General features: G+C 57.4%; 1 protein-coding gene across 1 annotated transcript in view; it reads left to right on the forward strand.

Annotated features, from left to right (window-relative positions):
* Positions 1-23,749, forward strand: part of TSPAN11 (tetraspanin 11) — a 67,008-nt gene that overhangs the window by 38,055 nt on the left and 5,204 nt on the right. Inside the window, exons 3-7 of the mRNA XM_021690686.2 lie at positions 4,848-5,039; positions 17,655-17,729; positions 18,616-18,720; positions 20,799-20,957; positions 21,290-21,376. Of these exons, the coding sequence (XP_021546361.1) occupies positions 4,848-5,039; positions 17,655-17,729; positions 18,616-18,720; positions 20,799-20,957; positions 21,290-21,376 (618 nt within the window). The remainder of the gene's footprint in view (positions 1-4,847; positions 5,040-17,654; positions 17,730-18,615; positions 18,721-20,798; positions 20,958-21,289; positions 21,377-23,749) is intronic.

Consider the following 23,749-nt stretch of genomic DNA (forward strand, 5'->3'; position numbering starts at 1 on the left):
GCTCAGGCTGGAGAGGGAGCCAGGCCGAAGTTTGGGCTGGATGCGGGGGCCAGGAAGCTGATGATGCAGGGGTGGGGAGGCAGGGAGCCAAAGCCAGAACGGTGCATGGCACCAGGTGGGGAGAACGGCTGGGGACCCGCACTCTGCTGTCCCTGGGAGGAGAGTAAGGAGTCCCTAGTGACCCTGGGGGTTCTGCTCTGGGCAGATGGGGGTGCCATTTATGAGACTGACCAGGGGAGAAGGAGCTCCCAGTGTGACTCTAAATGGGCGAACACACATCCAGTTCCAAAACCTTTCCAGTCCAGCGTGGAGCTGGGCAGCTAGGAGGCACCCAGCAAACACACACAGAAGTGAAGTACACGGCCACCCTGTGTGTTCCTGCCTCCCCATGTCATGGGCTTCCCTGCCACTGGAGGCAGGGGACTCTGGCCTGGGGGACCCTTCCTTATTGAGAGCCCCGCCATCCTGGCCCCTGCTCCCCGCCCCCCACTGGTCCTGCCCCCACATCCCAGCACAGAAACCCTTCAGTAGCCTGACAAAGAAAATCCTGCAATTACTTTTATATTCTCTGCCTGCTTTTGGGGGGTGGGAGGGTGCTGCCGTGATGTCTGTGAGGGCAGCCATGTGGGGCTGCTCAGGCTAATCCTCCTCCTGCTCATGTGATGACATGAGCAACATTCTGGTTCTATAGATTGGAAGTTCCTAAAATTACAAGGCATGGGTGACGTGCCATGCCCCTGCTGGACCTCCTGGGTCCTTGTTGGCAAGAAGGCCAGCTTCACACTCTGCGGGGCTTTCTGGCTAATCGGCTACAGGCTATAGTTTTGAAAAATGTAGTTAATATTCCACAGTTTCTGTAAAGAGCCCAATACTGTTGAATCAACTCTGTGCAAATAGCGGTTGAAATAGCTCACTGGGGTCAGATCTCTCTCCACCCCGCATCAGTCCACCTCGCAGCTCCCCTTGCTCTGCTCTTCCTGCTGACCTGGGCAGTCTCCACACAGCTGGAGTGAAAGCCATGAACCGCTGATCCAGAAGCATCTTCCTGGAGATGTATCGGCAGAAGGTTGTCCTCCAGTACTAACAGGGACATTTGACCCACGTGGAAGAGACCTCAGAGATATTCTCATCCCGCGGCACCATTTGACAGATGAAGAAACTGAGGCTCAGCCAAGTGAAGTGTCTGGTACCCAGACACATGGTGAGGCAGGGGCACAGCCAGGGCTGGAACCTAGGCCCGCTGACTTCTACATCCCAGTCCTCCTCTGGTGACCCATTCCAACATTTAGCAGCTTTTACTGTTCCTGTCCAGATGCAAGATTGTTTTCTAAAGAGCTGACCAAGTCCCAAGATGCCCTGGAAGACTTGAAACCCTCTTGTTCCTGATGGCAAATCCCTCTCGCTGTCTCCTGCAGACAGTAACTTCTCCACCAGATGTGACACCCCAGGGGAGGGTTGGTGTCCCCACGGATATCAGAACGAGTATGAATGTGTTCCCTGGACCTCAGTCAGGGCAGTGGGTTCCTTCAGATCGCTTCCAGACCCTCCCTCATGGCTGGGGGCCATGCTGCCGCCCTGGCTGGCTTGTGGACTCTCCCGGCTTTGCTTTGCAAGATTCCAGCCCTTTCTGTGACTGGCAAGAGAGGAGCCCTCCATTAGTGGAAGCAATACTGCTCCTCTCCCGGGCTGCATTTTTTACAGCCCCCCCTCCTTCCCCTGGGAGCCCCATGGGGGGGTTCCCCTTTTTTCATAATAGGACTTTCATCCCTTTGGACTGGAAACTCTGCTCCTCAACTACCCCACCTTCAACCCCAAAGCAAACACCCTCACACAGACAGGGAAAAGGATGGAGTTCAAGTTCTGAACAAGTGTCAAGAGCTATCCAGGCAGCTACACTCAGGGCAGGGCCCCCGAATCTTCCAGGAAGCAGCTTCTTCTGTGAGATTCAGCACAGCACCACCTCCTGGGGGAGAGGGGCAGGACACTCTGACCCTCCATTAAATATGCAACCCAAGCTTCCGTTCTCTGAGGAGCCACCTGGGAACTTAATAAAATATTCACGCCTGGATCCCACTCCCAGAGATTCCAATTGGCCTGGAGTGTGGCTTAGGTTTCTTGGAACAGAAGAAAGGAGTCTCCTGGCTGCAGGAGACTCTGCAGCCAGGCTGAGAAATGCCACCTTCTCTGGGTGTCAAGGTGGAGGAGGCCTTAGAGACCTGTCTACACCAGGGCTCACTACGTGCTACAAGATTAGACTTCAGACCCCAGACCTGAATACATTATTTTACGTGGCTTACCATTTCTCTGGCCAAAGTGTCCAAAGCTTTCTATCAGATTTTCAGTGGGTTCCATGTCCCCCAACAGATAAAGTGTCCCCAGTTAAGCCCACACATGCCCAGATGGAGGGTCCTGAATCTGATTCTCAGCCTATGGGGTTGACAAACCTAATGGATAATGGATCATGTGTATATTTCTATAAAGAGACTACACCCATTAAAAGATCAATGCAGGGGCGCCTGGGTGGCTCAGTCGGTAAGCGTCTGCCTTCGGCTCAGGTCATGATCCCGGGGTCCTGGGATCGAGCCCCGCGTCGGGCTCCCTGCTCCGCGGGAAGCCTGCTTCTCCCTCTCCCACTCCCCCTGCTTGTGTTCCTGCTCTCACTGTGTCTCTCTCTGTCGAATAAAAAAAAAAAAAAAGATCAATGCAAAGTGGTCACATTGACTGTTTCATGCCGCTCAGAATCTCTTCCTGGCACTCTCATGTGCCTTTGATTAATAAAAAAATGAGAAATGAATTATTACTTAATTAATGCACTGTATTTGGTAGGCAAAAGCCTTCAAAATATAAGATCCACAGGAAAAAGTAATCAAAGGAGTCCTTGGTGGTTCTAGGCTGGGCATCACGAGTCTGAGATAACCCCTTTACTGGAGATAGGAAGAAACGGACTCTCTTTAGGTCACATAGCTAGCTATGAAAACTTGGGACCCTTACCCAAGCCTTTCAGTCACACTGGGGGCAGGGGACAGAAAGAACATATGCAAGCTATTTTGCTGGAAAGCCTCACTGGACACAGTTCCCCTAAATCAGACTCAGGAACTCCCTCCCTGGTCATGGAGGCTATCGTAGTCCAGGATTTCACTGAATCTGAAGATACCACCAATTGTGAGATACACTGTTCTTTTCTGTACCACTAAGAAAATGTGTTGCCAAGTATAATCGTAAGATGCATCTCAGTTGTAGAGATGTTCAAGTGGGGGAGAGGTGCATCATGGAATTGAAGGACTGCGGCACCTTAGCCTCTCCCATTCCATTTGGAGAGGCGCAGCTGTGTGATGTCCTTCTACCTGCTTCTCTTACCTGCTACCTGCTGGAGGTGCAGAGGAGGATAAAAAGCACTTGGAAGAAAGCAGACAGATTTTAAAAGCAAAGTGAGTAGCACAGTGGACCCAGCCCAACCTGTGGAATCCGAGGACAGAAAACCTGGCTTTGAATCTCAATTCTGAAACTTTCTAATGGTGTTACCTTGAGCACATTCTTCTCTCCAAGCCTCAGTTTCTTCATCTGCAAAACAAAGCTACGTGCCCCCCCAACCCCGCCCCGCCCCAGAACTGCAAGGCTCAGAAGAGAGAGTGCTGGGCTGCAGGATGTAGGTGCCTCGGGCACGGAACCACCTTCTGCTCACTCAGCTGACGCTTGTGAGTGCCAGGAACAGACACTGAAATGTCAGGGTGGGTTACGCAGAGTCATTCTGGGATGGACGGGAGCCCCTTGTGTGCATGGACCCAGCCAGGGAAGCTTGTGGAGCTTTTGATACACTTGAGGGAGATTCGCCACCCATCTGAGGAAGAGAACCCACCTTTCAGTGAGGCAGGGAGACTAGAGGCCACACAGAAGTCTGCCTTCCCAGGAGCAGAAGGCAGAGATGGTCAGAGGTCCCAGGGGTCCTGCCCCCCACCAACACCCTGGGCAGACAGCCTAATACTGCCCCATCCGGCACCTTGAGGACACACACACGCACACGCACACACGCACGCACACACTTCTGCTGAGCATACAAGTCACAGAAAGGGTCATTCAGCCTCCGTGCAGAAAGAACCAGGCCAGAGAGGCATCCCAGCTCCGTGCCCCAGGTACCCTTCCTAGGGAGCCGTCGGCCTGACCTGCCAGTCAGCAGTGCCCTGTCCCTGCCTCCTTCTCGGGGCTGGAAGAAAATGGGACCGTTAGCAAGGAAGAAATCTCTCCCAGTCCTCCTGCTGCCTCAGACCGACTCCAGCTTGTGCAGCGTGTGTCCGTTCAGTGGTGGAGGGAGGCAGGGTGGCTCTGAGTTCAAGTCCTGACCCTGCCGCTGCCCCTAACTACCCCTAACGGTCCCTAACCAGAGGCAGGACCTTGGGCAGTTGGCCTTTCCTCTGTGGGCCCCAGTTTTGTCATCTGTAGATAAGATGAGAAGCCCTGGCGTGCTCCCCACATGGACAAACGTAAGGCTGAAATGGGGCGCATATGAACATGCCCTACCGGGAAACGGCCAGCCCAAGGAGCACTGGGGGAGGAAGGGCATTGCATCTCCTGGGGACACAATATGGTAAGAAGTACGGACTTGGGAATCAGCCTCAGATTCAAAATCCGTTCCTGCCACTTGCTTAGGTGTGTGACTGTGGACGAGTCTCCTAACTTCTCCACGCCTCAATTTCCTCATCTGTGGAATGGGTGACCAAACTATTCCCTTGGGCTCTTTGAAGGACTGAATGAGATGGTGCATAAAAAGCGCCTGGAGCGTGGTGGGCGCTCTATCGATGGCAGCTGTGGACCCGCGGCGGCCACCTGCCCTGACCTGGGCTTTCCTGCAGGTGGGCGGGGCCGCCGTCATGGCCGTGGGCGTCTGGACCCTGGTGGAGAAGAGCGGCTACCTCAGCGTCCTGGCCTCCAGCACCTTCGCCGCGTCCGCCTACATCCTCATCTTTGCAGGGGCCCTTGTCATGGTGACGGGCTTCCTGGGCTTCGGTGCCATCATCCGGGAGGACAGGAGCTGCCTCTCCACGGTGAGTGCCCTGCTGGCGCCCCCAGCCCGCATTCCGTCCCCACATCATGCTCCTGTACTGAGAACCACCCCCATGCCGTGGAGGCCCCTGGAATGGAGGCCTCGGGGAAGCCAGAGAGGGATGGTCACCCTCGGGTCTGGTGTTGGCCACAGTCTCTAGGTTCTTAGCACCTCAGCCAGTCTTGGTGGCCCCTCTACCCTACCTTTCCACCTCCCTCCTCCCCCTCCTCGTCCTCCTCCTTCCCCTCCTCCTCCTCCTCCACCTCCTACTTCCAGATTTTATCATGCCGCTTTTCAAAGATATGCAGAAATGAATGTGATAATGAAGCACCCTGTCCCATCACCCACACTCAACAACTACCATCTTCTGGTTCATTTGTCCCCTCCCTACTCCCTCTCCCCGCTTGGCTCCCAGACAGCGAGTGGTCTGTAACATTTCAGTGTGTCTCCCTCGAACGGAAGGGTCCTTCTTTAGAAAACATGACAACACCATGATCACATCAAAAAAATTACCAGTCATTCCTTAATACCATGAAATAACCAGGCAGTTTCAAATTTCCCCAATTGACCCATAAACTGTTCTCTTTTCTTTTTGCAGTTTGTTTGACTCGAAACCTAAATTAGGTCTGTGTATTAAGATTGGGCAATTTGTCTCCCGAGTCTCTTTCAGTCTCTTAGTTGCACCACCCCTCTCTCTCTTTCTCTCTCTCTCCCCCCATCTCTCTCTCTCTCACCTTCTTTGCAATTTATTTGTTGAAGGAACCAGGTCATCTGTCCTATGGATTTTCTGATTATATCCTTGTGACGTTGTTTAACATGTTCTCCTGATAGTTGAATCTAGAAGCTTGATCAGACACAGGCTTGGTTGTCGGGGCAAGAGGATGTCACGGGTGATGCTATGGGCAGCACAGGCTCCTTGAAGCTGGGAAGACTGTCCATCCAGAGCCGGCTAATCGTGCCGGGAAAGGAAGCCAGGGCGGGACTGGCCGGGGCAGAAGCCAGACCCACCCCCTTGCACTGTTGGCCAGGGCAGGCTCCCTGGTGCCTGGGTGGAGCCTCCCCCATTTAATCTCCTCCCAAAGGCCAAGCCCAGTGGGAGCAGGGGAGGCTACAGAACATGTGGACTTAGCAGGGAAGGGCCTGAGCCAGAACGAGCCCGAGTGTCCATGAGAAATCAGGTTGAGCCTGAATGGAATCAGGTCACAGGAAGGAGCCTCGAAGGCTGTGCTCTCCCGCCCTGCTTCCCTGTAGCCTTTGCACATCCAACCAAGAAAGCAGGAGACGACGGGGGTGCCGTCCCTGAAGCCTCTCTCACCGGTGGTGACCTAGTGTTTTAGCTGTGGATATAAAAGTGCTGTGTACAGGCTCAGTAGGATGACTCTCCCCTGCCTAGGGAAAGCTCTTTCATCCTGCTCTGAGGATAGCCCAGAGCCAAGACGCAGATCACATGGATGGTGGCACCCCAGAGGGGTAAAGTCCCACAGGGGACCAGCCACCAGAGCGCGGGGCTTTGACGTGAGCAGTGGGACGGCTGGGCCCTGAGCCAGCCGCACACCTGCCAGCCCCCCTCACGTGGCCAGGCGTGAGCCCTCGCCAGCCTGCTGGACATCCTGATCGTGGGCGGCATCAGCTGAGTGGAGTCCCTAGGCACGTGGTATGGGCCGGGCAAGACGCTCCAGCCCTGATGGGGACTGAGGCTTACGGGGACCGGTGCTGCTGGGCCCAGAGCGATCCTCTTCCCTACATTCTCAGTGGGTCTACCTTTCCTCTGCTCAGCCCTGACCCTTTAGGACATGGGGCCTTCAACTTGGCCTCAGGCTTCAGGCTGAGCCCTGTGGCCCACGGAAGCAGGCTGCTGAGCTGTGTGATCACCAGCCCTTCCTTCCACAAGCTAATCTTATTGTGGAAGAGACGGGACTCACCTCTACAGTCCAGGAAGGAAGGCCGAGGCCCTCACTTGGGAACCTTCCTTTTCACTCACAGTCGTCTGTCTTGGCTCTGAAGGAGCCCCTAAGACCAGTGGTCCCCTACAGCCCTGGGAAGCCCCCTGCTTTCCACCCAGGGTGCAATAACACGAATGGACACTGCGCACTGAGAGCCACCTCCCTCTGTCCTTACGACAGCAGCCCTGCAAAGCCACAGCCCCTGTGAAGTCTGCACCAGGCACTGTTCTAAACGCTGGTGCATTTGCTTGTTTCATCCTCACCCAGCCCTATGAGGTATTCACTCTCACGGCATGCATTTTAGGGGAGGAAGCTGGGCCGCAGAGAGGTGAAACCATTTCCCGGAGGCCATACTGCAGTGAGCAGCTGGGTCTGCCTCCCGGGCCAGAGTTCGTACCCCCCCCCAGCCAGCCTGCCTCGGGGAGGCATTATTCACCCCACCGTTCTGATGAGCAAGCTGGCCCGGGAGGTGCGGAGCGAGTAAGTGCCGGAGCTGAACTGTGAAGCCCAGTCTGTTAGAATTGCCAACAAGAATACACATCCCAGGGAGGCCCGGCAGGATGGGAGGCAGAGGGACGGGAGGCCAAGGGGAGTAATGTGGGCGGAGGGGCGCGCCGTCCTCCGTATCTGTGGATGTCCGCACAGAGTAGCTGCTCCCAGAGATCTGGGTGGGTATAAGAGGGAGCTCCCGCAGGGCACAGCCAGAATCCTAGGGCAGGAGACTGGGGGCGGGGGGTGGGCACCCTAGAAGTTCCTTGCACTCGTTATAGTATGAAAATAACAGTGTGTGTCAGAGCATGCCCCGGGTAGAAGGGAACTTGAGGGCCATCGGGTCCAACACTCCATCCAGACATTTCAGTCTGAAGACAGTGGGCCACCTAGGCATTAATGGGGGATGCTCAGCATTCTCGGCTGCTTTGGAGACCAGTCCAATCATAAGAGCTCTTCCCCTTGGCAGCCTAAAAGATCAGAAGGAAAGCCTAAGGGTCAGTAACTGGCAGCCTTCTGCTCTGCGACTCACCCATCACAGCCCCCTCGTCTTTACTCCCTTCCTCTACCATCCATTAGCAAGGTCTGCCCCCCGTCCCGGCCCAGCCATCAAGAAAACTGATGTCCCCAGCATCCAGTCACAGCCTGCCTGGGGGGACCAAGCTCTGTACCCAGGGCTGTGCAGGGAAGATGCAGGGAATTCTGGAAGGCCAGGGCCTCTGGCTTGCCTGCAGGACGGCACACATGTACCTCTCAGCTCGCCCTTCTGAGTTTCAGAGGGTCAACAAACTAGAGGCTTTCTCATCCCCCTGGGCCTTGAGGCAGAGCTGGGGGCACAGGGGCTGCTGGGAAGGCTGGTGCTAGACATCCTCCTTCTTCTCAGCCCCCTTTACCCCCTCCCCCCCCGGCCTGCTCTCACTTCCATCGCAACAGAACTTATCCAACACCTCCACCTCTGTGGTCTGACACCAACCAGACACATGACCAGCTTGGAAGCGAGGGCAGGGAAAAGTGCCCAGGCACAGCTGCCAGCCCAGGGGTCCGGGGGCAGCAGGCTAGCAAAGAGCAGACTCGAATCCTGAAACCTTCTCCCTTCGCTTTTCCCCGCCAACCCTCTGAAAGAACCAAAGACAGAACCGTCCTGAGGACAGAACACAGGTGAAGCAGCGGTTCTGAGTCACCCACATCCTGGCCAGTCAGCCCCCGAATCATTGAGCACTTGACTGTTTCACCAAAAAGGTGGCTAAGACAAGTAGGACATTTTCAACCCAGGCTCCCGTTTGGGGGCAGGCAATGTGGCAAAGGCAGTTTGAAAGCGTTCTGTGGTTCCTGGAGGCTCCTTGCTGCTCTCATTTCATTTCTCCCCCTCCTTGTCTAACTTCCCTTTGAAATCTTTCATCAGCTAAAGGCTGAAGGAAACTCCAAAGGAGGAATGCAGTGAGTCTGGCTCTGCACAAAGTGGTCCCCAAAGAGGAAAGGGAAAGATGAAAGACCGGGCATCTGAGTGATGTGCGCCCAGCCTGGATCAGGTGGAGGGCCAAGCCGGACATCCAATGTTCCCCAAGAACGAGCCGGGACGGGATGGGGTGGGGTGGTCCTGCTCACATGGCGCGATGTCCGTCCTGGTCCGAGCCCTTCCTCCTAGCACATCTGCAGCCCCTAAAGTCACTTTCCCAAGAAGGAAGCATTCATCAGGGACAGGAATAGCACATCTTTGCTGGCGCTGAAACGTGGCCCGGTGTGGCATGGGAAATCTGCGGAGGGGAAAGGGAATGGGGTTTAAATTATTCACGCCAGATCTTTTGTTTTAGCGAAGGCTGCATGCGGGAGCCAGATAATTCAGGCCATCTAAGCCTAAGGCCGGTGACCAGGACAGATGCCACCCTGATCAAAAGGGATATTTTTAGAGTTTTGAATACGGGCTCTGAAAACTTTTATATCTTAAGCCAAATGAAGATGAAAATGGATAGTTCAGGCTAAACTGGGTCCTCGTCAGGGGCTCTTTTATATTGAGGGGATGGATTAGAGTGTAAGAAGTGCTAGAACCAATTTCTGAAAATGAGGAGACCCCAGATTGCAACACTTCCATCAAGTATATTAAGAGCTGGTTAACCAGGGCAAGAAGGTCTAGAATCAAGGACTGTGGTTCAAAAGCACCTTGTAGCATAGCTTGCCCAACTCACTCTGGGACTCAGGAAGGTCGCTCGGCCACTTCTGGCCACCTTGGGATCCCTATCTTTATCTGGGGGTAAGGTATGACGAGAATGAGGGAGTGTTCTAAAGAGGAAACGAGTCACCACATTATATAAAGATCATCAAATGTGGCTATAATTATCATTTACATCACCATCACCATGACCAAGCTCCTTTGAGAAGGAACCTAAATAAATGAAGTTATTCTTAGGGCCATTACTCCCAGGGTCCCCACAGCTTGGGCGGGACCACTTCCTTGATGGGAGCTGGTCATGGAGGAAGGCTCCCAATGCCCAGGGAGAGGGAGGGAGTTGACCGCATCTCCCCATTGCTCATTTCTCAGCCTCACCTTACTTTGTCAGTGTCCATCGACCACCCAGACAGGGTGGACATAGCCTCATCTGGTTGGTGGCACTTTGACCTTTGAGTCAGCTGCCCACATGCTTCAAAAGAATGGATCCTGCAGCCAGGGCTTTTGAGAACCCCGACTCCTCTCCATCAGAGCAAGAGAGCCTTTCCTGGCCCTGCATGGTTTGGTGCAGTGGAGGCCGGGAAGTGGACAAGATGACTCTTGCCAAGGCTCCTCGTGGAGAAGTAGGATGCAGATACCCTTAAGAGTCTGCCTTGAGGCAAGAGGGCTGCTCGAAAGACCCATTCATTCAGTCAGCCTGTGCCCTGCCTCTCCCAGCTGGGACCTGCTGAGGTCCTTCGAGAAAGGCCTGTTCCGTGCCAGACAACCACACAGCTGCCTGATGGAACATGGTCCCTCTTCCTCTCAAGACCTCGGCAAGTCTTTCCCATCAGCCTCCTTCTCAATGGTCTTACTTAATTAGGGGGCTGTGCAGAAGGGACTGCCAGGCCGCTTAGACACAAACTCTCCACTTACCTCCTGAGCCGAAGAGAGAAAGAGACTTGCCTTAGCCAGGAACTGGCAAAGCCCGGTCAACACCCAAGTCTTGGTCCAGGGCCTTTTCTGCTGCCCCAGGCTAGCTTTGCACGCCCCCCCCCCTTTGGATGCTTCCAGCACAGGGAATGGGCATTCACCTTGCATGTGTCAGGACCTATGGTTTGCATTCCAGGTGAAAAACGAAGCCCTTTGAAAACTGGGGGTCAGTTACCCAGCTGCCTGTCACCTGATCTGCTCAAAAGTGAAGGTCAAGCTTCAGGCTGCAGGTAGTGTGGCAGAGAGCAGCTTGTTAGTGCACCAAAGACAATGTGTTGGTCCAGCTGGAGAAAGTTCAACTTAGTTGTGTGTGGGTCAATGATCACCCCATAGTGGGGGCTCAGAGCAGGGCTGACCGAGGAGGCTCAGAGACATTTTGTGTTCATGAGTGCACGTGTGTGTGTGCGTGCACGTGAGTGTGTGTGTGTTGCAGAAGGGTAGGGGGTGGCTACTAAACATCATCTGTTTGTATCCCAAATCCAAGAGTTTACTTAGCTCAGGATGACTCCCTCTCTGTCATTCGGTTCCTGCTTCTTTCCTTAGCAGATTCCGAGTTTAGCCCATGACAGGAAGGAGACATGCCAGAGTCCCTCTCCCCTAATGAAGCCCAGTCTGGCCCTGATGACTGGGGGTGCAGGGTATCTGAACCCCACATAGCCCTTCACAACTTACTTAGAAGCCCGTGTGTTCACACAGGTGTTTCTACCTTCCCGGTGACATTTCCCTCCCACTGGTGTTAAAGTGTATCTTATTGCAGAGGCACACACCCAGCAAGGAAAACTGGTCCTGAGTGGACACTCTCCTCCTCCTGAGGCCCCAGGCCCGTGGCTAGTGAGGCCGAGGCAGTGGAGACTGTCGAACTCTGAGAGGTTCCTGCCCCGCTGAGAGCCCTGGGTGGAGGCAGAACACAGGGCACCCCCCCCCTACCGATTGTGGAGGCGAGGTTTCTGATCCACACCTCGTTCCCACCGTGGAGCCGCGGGCCTCCCTGCGCCCCTGGGTCTGGGACAGGAGTGGCGGCTGCCCAGCCTTTTGGACGTGCTCCTCCCCTGCCAGGTCCTGGCGCTGCCTTTGGGAAGTCCATGCCTCCGTATTGGCATGCGGCACCCCACTCCATCTCCCCACACATCACCCGGAGGTTTTAGGGGAGTTTACAGTTACTGAAAAATAAGACCCAGGAGACAGAGAGATGGCAGCAAAAGGTCTCCTTCATTACTAATGAAGCTGATTGGAGTATGTGGCTTTCTAGCTGCCGCCAGAGCCTTAGCAGCTCGTCAGCTCTGGTCGAGACAGGCTCGCTTGCCTTTCTAAGAACTGCCCCCACTAAACTCACTGCGTGCTGGCGAGCAGAGAATGTGGCATCCTGAGGACAGGCTGTCCCCGAGGTGAAGGAGGAAGGCCCACTCACCAGCGAGGACAAGCAATGAGTAAGGAGGGGAGAAGCTGTGGGGGAGGGGCTTGTCCCTCCAGCTGTCCCTGCAGGGAAGCAGGAGGCCAGGACAGAGGCAAAGCCCCTACACCACACGGCACAGACTGATGAAGCTGCAGCACTGAGGCGTTTTTCCCATCTAAGCCCCACATTTTATGCAGAAGGCCCAGAGAGGGTGAGTGATTCGCCCAGCGTCACACAGCATCTTGTCCTAGAGGCAAGCTGGACCCAGACCGCTAGGCCAGGACACCTTGTGTGGCATCACTCTTCTCTGACCAGCACCATCCTGGGTTCAAGATCCACCTCTCTCAGGCTGCAGCGGATGGAAGTGATCACTGCCTGCCTGTTGGCAGCAAATTTTCCGTGCAGGGTGGGTCTTACAGCCACTCAGCTGCCACCACCTCCCCCCTACGGTGTCTACAACTCATTCTCCATGTTCCGTCGATAGGGCTGCCATCAACCACAACAAGCAGGTCTAGCCCATTCCCAGAATTCTCTGCTCTGCTGGGCACAAGGCAGGATAAGCAGGGAAGACACGCATGGGCCTACAGCCCAGTTCTTGGCTTGGAGTCTAGTGAGGAACACGAGACACCTGTATCCAAAGACAAAGAACCCTGTGGGTGGTTTCAATTCCTGTTTCCATCTGGTCAGAGCCTCTGACCTCTCTGAACCCCAGGAATTTTCCTAACCTCCAGGCTTGGTACGAATTTCTCCTGCTCAGCCTTCCCGTGTAGCCAACCCAGTCCTAGAATTACCGTCGCCAGGGACCCTTCACCAGGCCCATCCGTGGTCCTGCCTTGGCCCCATGCACAATCTCATTTGTCCCTGGCGCATGCACAGGTGCCTACCAGCTGTGCCCCATCTCTCCCACAGCCTGGGAGGAGACACCAACGGGAACGTCTAGGTCCTTCTGGGGGACAGCCAGAGGCAGCCATCAGCCATTTCCCCCGTGCCCAATCCTGCAGGCGGCAGCCTGTCCTGAGTTCCCTGGGCCGTGACCCCTGAGGAGTCTGGCTTCATCCTGCCCCCCAGGTGGAGGGGCTGGGTGGCGGGGGCTGTGAGCCCTGGGCTGGGGCCCGCAGGGGTAGAGGTCGCCGTCCTCCTCCCAACAGTGACATCTCCTTACAGGAATGGCTTGAGGCTCTCAAGCCCACATCCTTTCTTTTCTGCACGAACAGTCAGGCAGCAGCACCTCTGAGCCCGGCCTGCCTCCGGCCGGTGGTTAACAGTCAGAAAATAATGTGCCCCAAGGTCCTTCCCGCTTCACCAGCTGGCTCCATCTTTTCCTGTTTGGCCTTGGCTGCTTGCAGCTCCCTGACCCCGCTGCAACCTGCCACTGGCGCCCTCCTTCTCTCACCCAGCCATGCTGGGAGCCTTTGGCGGGCCCTTCTCCCTGCAACTCAACCTCGGCAGCAGCTGGAGTCTCCGCTCCTCTTCCCTGGCCACGCTGCTCCGAGAAGGGGCGGGGGCCCCCACCTGCCTGCACGCCACGCCTGCTCAGTTTTCCAGTGGTCCCTGATGGTGCAGAATAGTGGAGGAGGCAGGGGACGAACGCTCCAGAGTCAGCTCAATGAGGAGTTCCAAAAGTCCAACCATATAAAGTTCTTAAAACTTCCTGGAGGGAGGGCGCCAGCTGGGGCCGAGCTGCCTGGGCTCATAGCCCCCGTGAGTCTGCCCCAGAAACTGTATCTGGGGCCCAGCTTGCCCCGATGCAGCGTCAGTCCATCTGAAGGTGCAATTGCTAATTAATCACCTGAATGGCACCATGGGAAATGTTTCCACACAGCTCCTGCAGAGCTCCTCATTAAAGAAAGTACTGGTTTGGTTCAGACAGTGCTGTGCTGTTCCAGGTTCCTTTTGGATCTGTAGCTTTAGAAAATATCCGACTTTGCTTCTAGTCCAAACTGTACCATTAAAAAATTAAAGGAAAAAAAAAGGTATATGGTACAGAGGGAAGATGAATGTTTGGGTCCCCTTCTGTGTTTACCAAACTGTTTCCTTCTATGTTTGGGGTCCACTGTGGCAGAGTTTGGAGTGGCCTAGTTCTTATGGAGGGCTCTGGGGCCAAGGTTACAAGAACTTCCTTTAGAAGTGTCATTCCTGGTTTCTCTCAGACCAAACCTCAGTGGTTGCTTCTGGAAGGACGGGCGGGGGGGGGGGGGGGGGGACAGCCCTGTATGCAGGGGCCAGCCAGTCACAAAAATCAAAGTGGGGCTAGAGGTCGGGGAGGAGTTAGGGCAGGGTGGGTCCAGTTCACACCAAGTTTCCCCGGGGACTGTGAGGACGGAACAAGATACAGGTCAGAGCAAGGGGGCAAACGAGGATCAAAGGCCCCGTAGTACTGGGGAGCAGGACACACGTGAGACCGAGGAGTCCGAGGGAGGTTCAAGAACGAGGATGTCCGCAGTGAGGTCATGGTCAGGAACTTCTGGCACAGGAGGGGCTTTGGGGAGGCCTCGCCTGAGCTGAAACTTGATGGCCAATGACGTGTGACACAGACACGGTCGGGACAGCGAGTCCCAGGCAGTGGCACAGAGAACGGCATTAAGCCCACGGCCTCGCTGGTGTGCGGGACACTGTGTGCACGCACACGGGGAGTGCTGGGGAGTGCCGCACAGCCGGGGAGGCCGCTGGGCTCTGAGCTTAGAGCCATGGCCATGATCGCAGCACAGGCATGGGGGGGGGGGCAGGGGGCGAGCAGGCAGAAGCCACTGCTGAGGACGGAGGGGAGCCTGCCCAGTGGCACTGGGGGCTTTGGGCCACGTAGCTAACTGTATCCACCCCAGGTGTTCACGGTGAGCCCCTCCCTCCCATCGCTGTTTAGTGGGGACGATACACACAGCGGGTTGGCGTGCAGGCTCTGCAGCTGGACTCTCTGGGTTCGGCTTCTGGGCTCAGCCATGCTCTTGCCGTGTGACCTGAGACCAGCTACTTTGCCTCCCCGTGCACACGTCTCGGGGTTCCCGGGAGGCTAACGCGGTGCTCACCCGGCCACGCGAGAAGTGATGCCACGCTCATCTCCCAGGGCGAGAAGTGCTCACGGGTGGGGAGCCCCTGCTGTCACGGAGCACCCCGTGTGTGCGCTTTGGGCCACTCTGCGGAGTGAGGCACTGATCCTGCCCAGGAAGGGTTCCGCTCCCTCCCTCGCTCTCTGGTGGGAGGGATACCTTTCCACCGCCCCCGCTCCTCCGCTCTTGAGAAGCGTGGCAGGCTCACCCTGAGTTGGGTTATTGCCGTAGGCCGGGAATTCTGGTGGCCCCCTCGAGAGAACGGTGGGCCCTGCCCAGGCTTGGTTAGCCGGGGAAAGCCGGATAGCCTGGGGCCCAGTAAATCCTGACTTACATTGACATGGGACCTCTCCAAATTACACCCAGGATGTCTGAGATCTGTCACCTCCCGAACTGTCTTCATGCTTCCTGGAGCCACGGTGGCCCAGCCCTCCCCGGCTCCCACAGGGGAAGCCAGGGGATACCCAGCTGTGACATCTCAGGACACCTGGGCTAATAGCATGCCCACGACAGCCCCGGCGCCCAAGGGCCTGGGAACCGAAGCCCTGGAGGCTTCCCCGGTCCTTCCTAGAGTCAGGGAGAGCCACTTCCTACTACAGAGTCCCCTCCGAGGCAGGCACAGAGTAAGCCCCTCACGTGCTTCTGTCTGTGTTCAGTCCCAGGCTTCTCAGGGACCAGACAGCCTGCCTCCGATCTTCCTTTTCATGTCTCCCGGAGGGCAGAGGGGCACATATGCAAATCAGGTCCCAGTAGCAGCCTTAGAATCTGAAGTTAAATGTGTAAATCAGTTTCTCAATCTTGGCACCCATGACATTGCAGCCCAGATCGTTCTTTGCCACGGGGCCTGTCCCGTGTGCTGTGGGATGTTCGGGAGCATCTTGGCCTCTCCCCACTAGATGCCAGGAGGCCTTCCCCAGGTGTGACAATAAAAAAATGTCTCCAGACAGTGCCAAATGTCCCCTGGGTACAAAATCGTGCCAGGTTGAGAACCACTGGTATCAATTAAACTGCAGTAACAATTCCAGGCCACCCACGGATCAGAAGATGGCCGAGCTCCTGCCCCCAGTGTGGGGCCGGCATGCCCTGGCCAGTCCCCTTCACCTCGCGGCATGCTTGGTAAGAAGGGCCCCTACAGATGATAAGGGCAGGCCTGCCACCATCGTTCAGAGCCTGGAACGCTTCCCTCACCCCTGATTGTGGGCAGTTCTGAGCCTGGGAGACTGTGGGCTCAATAAAATCGCTGTGGGCGAGGTGCACAGTTGACATATCTCGAAAGGAAGCCTTGCCCCTGGATGGAATGTTCTTCGTGAAAAGGAATATCCTCTCCTCTCTCTGTGTTTCTTAAGTCCTGCCCATGCCAGGGTCTGCGCTGGGCTCTGGGAGATAGTCAGGCAAGGGCCCTGGGCCCATGGACTCGCATCGCCCCTGACCTGGCCCCACATCCCCCACCCTGCAAGCTGTCTTCTCATTCTCACCCCTCCTGCTGCATCCCTTCCCCTACTTGAGGAGCCCTGGAGTTCCAGGGCTCCGTCAGAGGCTGAGCGTCCCCTGCAATCCAGGGATCCCAGTGACCATGGCCAGGATGACGGGTGGTGCCTGGGGAAGGAGGTGTCGCCAACCATTGCTCATGGGTAGTGGCTGGGCTTCCCCAGAGGGGGCCGTTTCAGGCAGCAACGCTCCCCTGCTCCTCCTTCTCTCCCCCTCCCTCGTCCCCTCTCCCCTGCCTGGAGCCCGCTTCCTCTCCTCCTCCCCGCCCCCTCCTAGCCACATGGCCTGACACGCATGTTTGACCTGTCGGCCCCTGCAAGGACACACCAGGATGGAACAGCGTCCCGGAGCCTCCTGCCTCTGAAGCCTGGCGGGGGCAGGAGGAGTCACAGCTGAGAGCACAGCCAGGAAAGCAGTGCGCAGGCTGGGAAGCGTGCAGAACAGCCCGGAGCCTGGACAAGGCCAGGCAGTGGTGGCGACAGGAAGTTAGAACCCACTGCAGGGCCATGAGGGGCTGGAAGACACACCGATGCCTTTCTCCGGGCGGGTGCCTTTGCGATTTCCTGAGCCTTGGTGGCTGCCCAGCCACCCCTATGCTCTCAGCCTCTTCTGCTCCCTCCACTACCCTCTGTGCACTCCAGGCTTTGCACATGCTCTCGTCTCTGCCTGGCACATGCCTCCTGCCTTCTTCACCTGGAAGCTCCTCCTTAGAGATGCCACTCGGGTGTCACCTCCTCCAGGAAGCCTTCTCTGACTGCCCTCCCCCACCTAGGACCAACCATCATTTCTAAGCCTTGCCCTGTTGTGACATTCGTGACACAGCATTGTAGTCACTTACTTACCTGTCCCCCCCCCCATAACTTTGAGGTGGGTGGATGGACTAATGCACTGACAGTAGACCAGTGGGTGAAGGCGTGAGTGGGGAGCTCCGTGCCAGCAGCTGGGAAAGGCGAGTCTACCTGGAGCTGCTGGGAAGAGGAAGACAGCATGGATGATGGGGTCCCTGGCAGGTCGCCCCACCTCCCGCACTGCTTGGGGGAGACATTTGTTCTAGAAGTCCTGGAGCACCATCTGCCTACGTGGGCCTGATCCTCGTGTGACCACCTTGACTCCTTTCTCCTAGTATTTCTGCCTGTTGCTGGTGATCTTCCTGGTTGAGCTGGTGGCAGGGGTCCTGGCCCACATGTACTACCGGAGGGTGAGTGCAAGTGTCCTCCTGCTATGTTCCCCATCGGCACCCCGCAGAGGCGACAGCATGTGGTGGGGTGAACAGGAATGGGGGAGCTAGGGCAGTGACCCACAGGGGCGTCCTGTCTCCCAGGTCCCCAACAATCCTCGCACATCCAGGTCCTCCTTCTTGTCCCACTTCCGGCAATTCTCTGCCCCATCTGTGGATGCTGATGTGTTGAGTGTGGGAGTCAGGGAGTGGGGACACCCCATGGGAGGTGGGTGGCCCGTCTCCCCTTGGATGCAGAGGTAGAGGATGAAGCCAGCTGGCAGGCATCCAAGGAGCAAGGCTGGGGCCAGGGCTGCCTGCTGAACTCTGAAGACCGCTCCAGGCCTCGCCTGCCTGCATTAGACAAAGACGAAGTGGCCAGTCAGGTGCCCTCCCACCCGGTGCTGGGAATCAGGGGTTCAAGACCATGACCGGGGTGAGACAGCTGACCACACTGGTTATTTTAAGCCAGCACCCGTACAATCGATGGCTGCCCACAGGGTAACAATTGTAAATATTTTGAGTATCACCTCATCATCAAATGAAAAAAAGATTTAAAAGCCGCCCCCCGCCCCCCCGTGCCCAGCCTCATTGCCCTCCCACCGGCTTTGAGCCGGCCCCTCCGCAGCCCGCCTCTCAGCTCTGCCCGTCCGCTGTCTGGCCTTGCGTCAGGGCCCCAGCTTTTGCAACCTCTCTCCGTGAACCGGGTCCCGAGCTGTCTCCTACGGATGCTCCCATTACACTGAGACCCCTCTGCCCTTACACCGTCCAACATCCACGATGCTCTAGAGTTAGCTCCGAGTGGGCCTGGGGAGCAAGATGGGCATGAGCGGTTCTGCTGACGCCACCTTCCGTCTCTGCTCTCCAGCTCAGTGACGAACTAAAGCAGCACCTGAGCCGGACTCTGGCTGAGAACTACAGGCAGCCCGGAGCCTCCGACCTCACAACGTCAGTGGACCGTCTCCAGCAGGATGTAAGCAGCTGCCCGCTCCGGCCCCCCTTCTCCCTGCCACCCCACCCTCACTCTTAGCCTGCGATCTCTGTATCTACAGCTCTGTATCTAGGGCTTGAGGCCTTGGTCTTTTCAGCCAGGAATACCGGGCAAGGAGGCAGAGCAGAGGTTAGCGGGGCTCGGAGCTCTAGGGGCATCTTAGTTCCGCGGGGGAGGCACCTTCCCCATCCCCCCAAGACTGGCTTAGCTCCCAGTAGGCTCTGCCCAGGGGGGTCTCTTGTGTGCTGCTCTGGTGGCTAAGGGCACCCGTGTACACAGAGGTACACACGCATCCAACCCACACCCACACGCTTAGCACGCGCACCTGCTGGTCAGCCCTGTCCAAAGCTCAGTCTGCACTTGTGGGACCTGGCATGTGAGGAATTTAGCCTGAACCCCTGCCCTCGGGGCCTTAGTCCTGGAGCCCAACACAGCTGCAGTCAGCGCTAGGCTGGGAGGCCCCTCCGAGTGGAGAAGAGAGCTGGGGAGGCCATCCGGGGGGACCAGGAAGGAGGGCCCGGGTTTGCCTCGGTAGAGAGGGTGGGAGGGGCAGTCAGAGAGTGGGGAACAGCATGAGGAAGGGCACAGCCGGGAGCCAGTGTCTGCCACTGCCCAGGGTCTCCGTGGGGACCCAGAGCATGTGGCCAGCAGCCCACACATGCCAGCAATAGTCAGAACCAGAGGGACATGAGGGACCTTGGGCCCAGGCTTGCATGCTAGGCCTGAGGAAACAGCCCCGAGAAGGCAGTGGGCTTCAGGCCAGGGCCAGCATCTGGGCTGTGGACCGCACCCCCTAAGGTCAATGACACCCACATGCCTGTATTCAGGAAATGACCATCGCAGTAGACGGTGTCTCTTCCTAACTGCTCAGCCCTGCAGGGCTCTCCTCTCCAGGGTTCCCAGAATCATCTCTCACGGTCTTCACACAACCCGGCGTGGAGGTACTCCGCTAGCCCCATTGACAAGTGACAAAACGGAAGCCCAGAGAGGCTAAGTCACCTGTCCAGGGGACATGCAGAAGGATAATCCCGCGTGACTCCTGGCACACACCCTGCTGTTCCCGGCTCCATGTGCTGTTCCATCCTGCCTGCCTCCTCGGGGCTCCTCCTCTTCCTTGTGGGACCTTTCCTGGCCCATGAGCAGAGCTGCTCGCCTCTCCTCCTCTGAGCTACTCAGCTCCGACGTCTCCCTGTGGCTCTCCTAGTAAGCTACTGAGATGCCTCAGAAAGCCGGGAACTGTGGGACTCACGCGTGAGCCCGGGCTAACTTCAGTCCCGGCACAGAGTAGGTGCCTAACACACACTTGTTAACTGTACTGAGCATACTCCCGCCCTGCCTGCACTCCACACACCAGAGACAGCCTCGAAACAGCTGGCTCTGTGGCTCATGTGGGGACTTGGGGTCTCCCTCCCTCCACTCAGAAGGGCAAGAGAGAAACAACATCCTGTGTGTCTGCATCACCGGACCCCCGGGGGGGGGGGCGCTTTCCTGTGCTGGAGTGGTGCGGAAGCCCCCCGTCTTATCCAGCATCCACACTGCCCCCTTGTCAACACTGACCTGCCCGCACTGGGGCTCTGGGACCCTCTCTGCGTCCCTGCAGGTCTGAGGGCTCTGAGGCTTCAGGGTTTGAATGAGGGTCCAGGGACCCTGCCTCCCTGGGGTCCTGCCTCCCTGGGTGACCAGGAACCCCCCCACCCCATGTGGTCTTGGCCCTGCCCTGGGCTCTGCCCAGGGGTACACAGCCCCACTCTCTCAGGGACCCACCTGCATCTACTCCCCGCCCATCTTCCCACAGACCCTCCCTGCCGTCAGGACAGCCAGCATCATCTCCTTACAGGACTTGGGTGGCTAGAAGGTGTCTTGCAGTCAGCTTCTGCACCTGCCTGGAGAGAAGCCCCAGGGAGACCAGCTCCTTGCTCCAACAGGCACAGGAGAACTCACAGGGAGGACAAAGAGGGGTTGGGTCAATATCTGAATAATGAGTCCTGCGGCCCGGCCACGGAGGGGCTGGAGGAGCCCGGCGCGCGCTCTTCGCCCCCAGCCTCTGTCTCTCCCTCCAGTTCAAGTGCTGTGGGAGTAACAGCTCCGCTGACTGGCAGCACAGCGCCTATATCCGGTCTCGGGAGGCCGAGGGCCGCCGGGTGCCCGACAGCTGCTGCAAGACGGTGGTGGCGCGCTGTGGCCAACGGGCCCACCCCTCCAACATCTACAAGGTGGAGGTGAGTGCCCAAAGCTCCCTGCCATCCAGGAGCCCCCACCCCCACCCCGTGAGAGGCGGGCTCAGGCAGAGGGGTGGGGTGGGGGGGGAGCAGGACACACTTATGCACTGGCCATGAGGCAACATGCCCTCAGTGGTCTCCACAGAGCCCTGGGGGATTCTGGGACATCATGGCAGGCCCCTGGGTCACCCGAGAAGCCTGTGGGCACCCGAAAGGCTGGCCAGACCCTTTAAGCCTCTGGCCTGCCCTTAGCTGGGTGGACAGCAGCACCCTTCCCTCCCCAGCCTCGCCTGCTTCCGGGCCATCCTGTGGCACTTGCCCTTACCTTACAGGGAGGCTGCATCACCAAGCTGGAGCAGTTCCTGGCTGACCACCTGCTGCTCATGGGGGCGGTGGGCATCGGGGTGGCCTGTCTGCAGGTGAGTTGGAGGGGGCAGGATTAGGACAGCGGCTTGCGTAGAGGAGCTGTGAGCCCCTCTCCCATTGGCAGGGATCACAAATCACTGACCCTCTGCACGCCCGTGTGCTGTCCTGCCCTCTCCTCCCCTCCTCTTCGCCCCACCTTCCCTCGGCAGCCAAGGGTGCATCAGTGGTCACTCTCTTCCCCAGAAAAGATGAAGGAAAATGCCTGGGGGCCCGGGGGCCCACTTGAACTTGTAAGAGACCTGGGAGGAGTGTGAGTGTGGGCTCAGGTATGTGAATGCACCCTCTGTGTGTGTACGTGGGTATGTGTGCACAGCCTGCGGGGGTATGTGTGGGGCCACGGGTTGTCCGCATGCATCTAGGTGTACGTGGGGCTGTATGCACGGATATGCGTTCAGGTGTGCTTGTGCATGTGTGTATATGTGTGTGCATGTACATGCACTCATTCCTCTGTGTGTGTGTATGCGCGCACATGTGTGTGTCCGTGGATGTGCGCTCCCCCTTGCACACCCAGCTCTCTGCTCTGAGCGATGCCTTTTGCCGTCTCAGTGCTCCACCTGACCCCCTGCTGTCCCCCAGGACATCAGTGGCGCTCTCACAGTGGCTCCAGTCAAGGGTCGGTAGAGAGGAGTCAGGAGGGGCACCCTGGGGTGGGGCAGACACAGGGGGCAAGGGCCCAGCCGGTGCAAGAGGGAGTTCTGTGCTGCCCCGCCCTCCCACTCCTGCGACCACAAGCACTGACCAGGGGAGGGGTGACAGCAGTAGCCGGGCCATCAGAAGCCCTGGGGCCACCCCTGCCTCTGCTCCTGGCCCACCACTGCTCCATCCACAAAACAGGGATCCTGTCCCCAGCCACGTAAGGTCTAGATAAGAATGAGGTGAAAGGGGCGCCTGGGTGGCTCAGTTGGTTAAGCGACTGCCTTCGGCTCAGGTCATGATCCCAGGGTCCTGGGATTGAGTCCCGCATCGGGCTCCCTGCTCCAAGCAGGGAGTCTGCTTCTCCCTCTGACCCTCCCCCCTCTCATGCTCTCTCTCTATCTCATTCTCTCTCAAATAAATAAATTTAAAAAAATCTTTAAAAATATATATATATATATAAAGAACGAGGTGATGAACGTGACCCACTCGCGGTGCCGGCACACATGAAGGCCTCCCCATAAGTGCACGCGGCTGTTGTCCAGCTATCTGTAGACTTCAGAGTGGTCTCAGGTACTTTCTGTCATCAGATCCCCGCCGCAACCCGAGACCCGTGCCAGGCGAGTGTCTGTGTTCTCCTTTTTTACAGATCAGAAAGTTGAGACCCAGAGAAAAGACTTCCCGAGGGTGTCACGTCCTGAACTGGCACCCAGGTCTCCTGGCTCTTGGTCTTTTGCTTTGCCCAACTCCCCACCCCACCACCACCAACAGAGGGTTCCATGGAAAGCAAAGCAGGGGCAGTAGCAGCAGTTGGTGTGGAGAACCTGCCCCGGTGGGGTTCCTTCCAGATCACCGCGGCCCGGCCACATCCGCCTGCGCGCCTGCAGGATCTAGCCGCAGCCTCGCCACAGGGCTCTACCCGCTGGAGGGGCGGACCCGGCAACCCAGGGCTGGTTATGCTGTCTCTGGGCCTCAGTTCCTTGTTTGTAAAATGGGGTTAATTATCCCTAGTTTGGTGAGAGGATTAGCAATATATATGTAAATCACTTGGCTCCTTGCTGAGCAGATAGCAGGTGTTCAATAAATGGCACCCATCATCATTGGATTCATTTCCACGTGGGCACGTTGTCTCTGGAAAAAGCCTTCTCAGAACGTTGTTCCCTGGCCAGAGCAGCGTGCGCCCCACCCCCCCTCCGCTGGTTCGAAGGCAGGCCAGGAGCCCCCCGGTGTGTGTGGGGGGGGGCATCCAACGGCCCCTCTCTGCACTTCCCTAGCGTAGGCCTTCTGCCCCACATACCAAGCCGAGCAGTTGCTGCTGGGGGCTGAGGAAGGGGCTGCTGTGTGCTCCAGCTCCAGGATCCACTGAAGTTTCCAGAAACCTACTGTCTGCTTCAGGTGTGAGGGGCCACCTCAGCATGGACACTAAGCAAGCATTGGCCACACTCTCCACCCCTTTCTTCCTGACCTCTCCGGCCTTGGGAGCCTGTGGAAGCTGAGGACAGGGCCAGTGAGGCCCGGGGTAGGGCGTGGGTCTGCCAGTGTCCCAAGCCTGAGGTCAAGGTGAAGCAAGGAGGGCGGTAGATGCTGCCCAGGGGGCCACGTTGTCGGGCAGGACGGCGGCAGGCCCCAGACATTTCCTCCTCACGCACACCCCCATGAAGTCTCTGTCGCCCGCAGCTCGCTGCAGAATTGCTGCTGGTGTCCCTCAGAGGGAGTTTCCCCTGGCCACTGCT

The sequence above is a fragment of the Neomonachus schauinslandi genome, chromosome 5 (assembly GCF_002201575.2).
Source record: "Neomonachus schauinslandi chromosome 5, ASM220157v2, whole genome shotgun sequence".
Classification (NCBI taxonomy): Eukaryota; Metazoa; Chordata; class Mammalia; order Carnivora; family Phocidae; genus Neomonachus; species Neomonachus schauinslandi.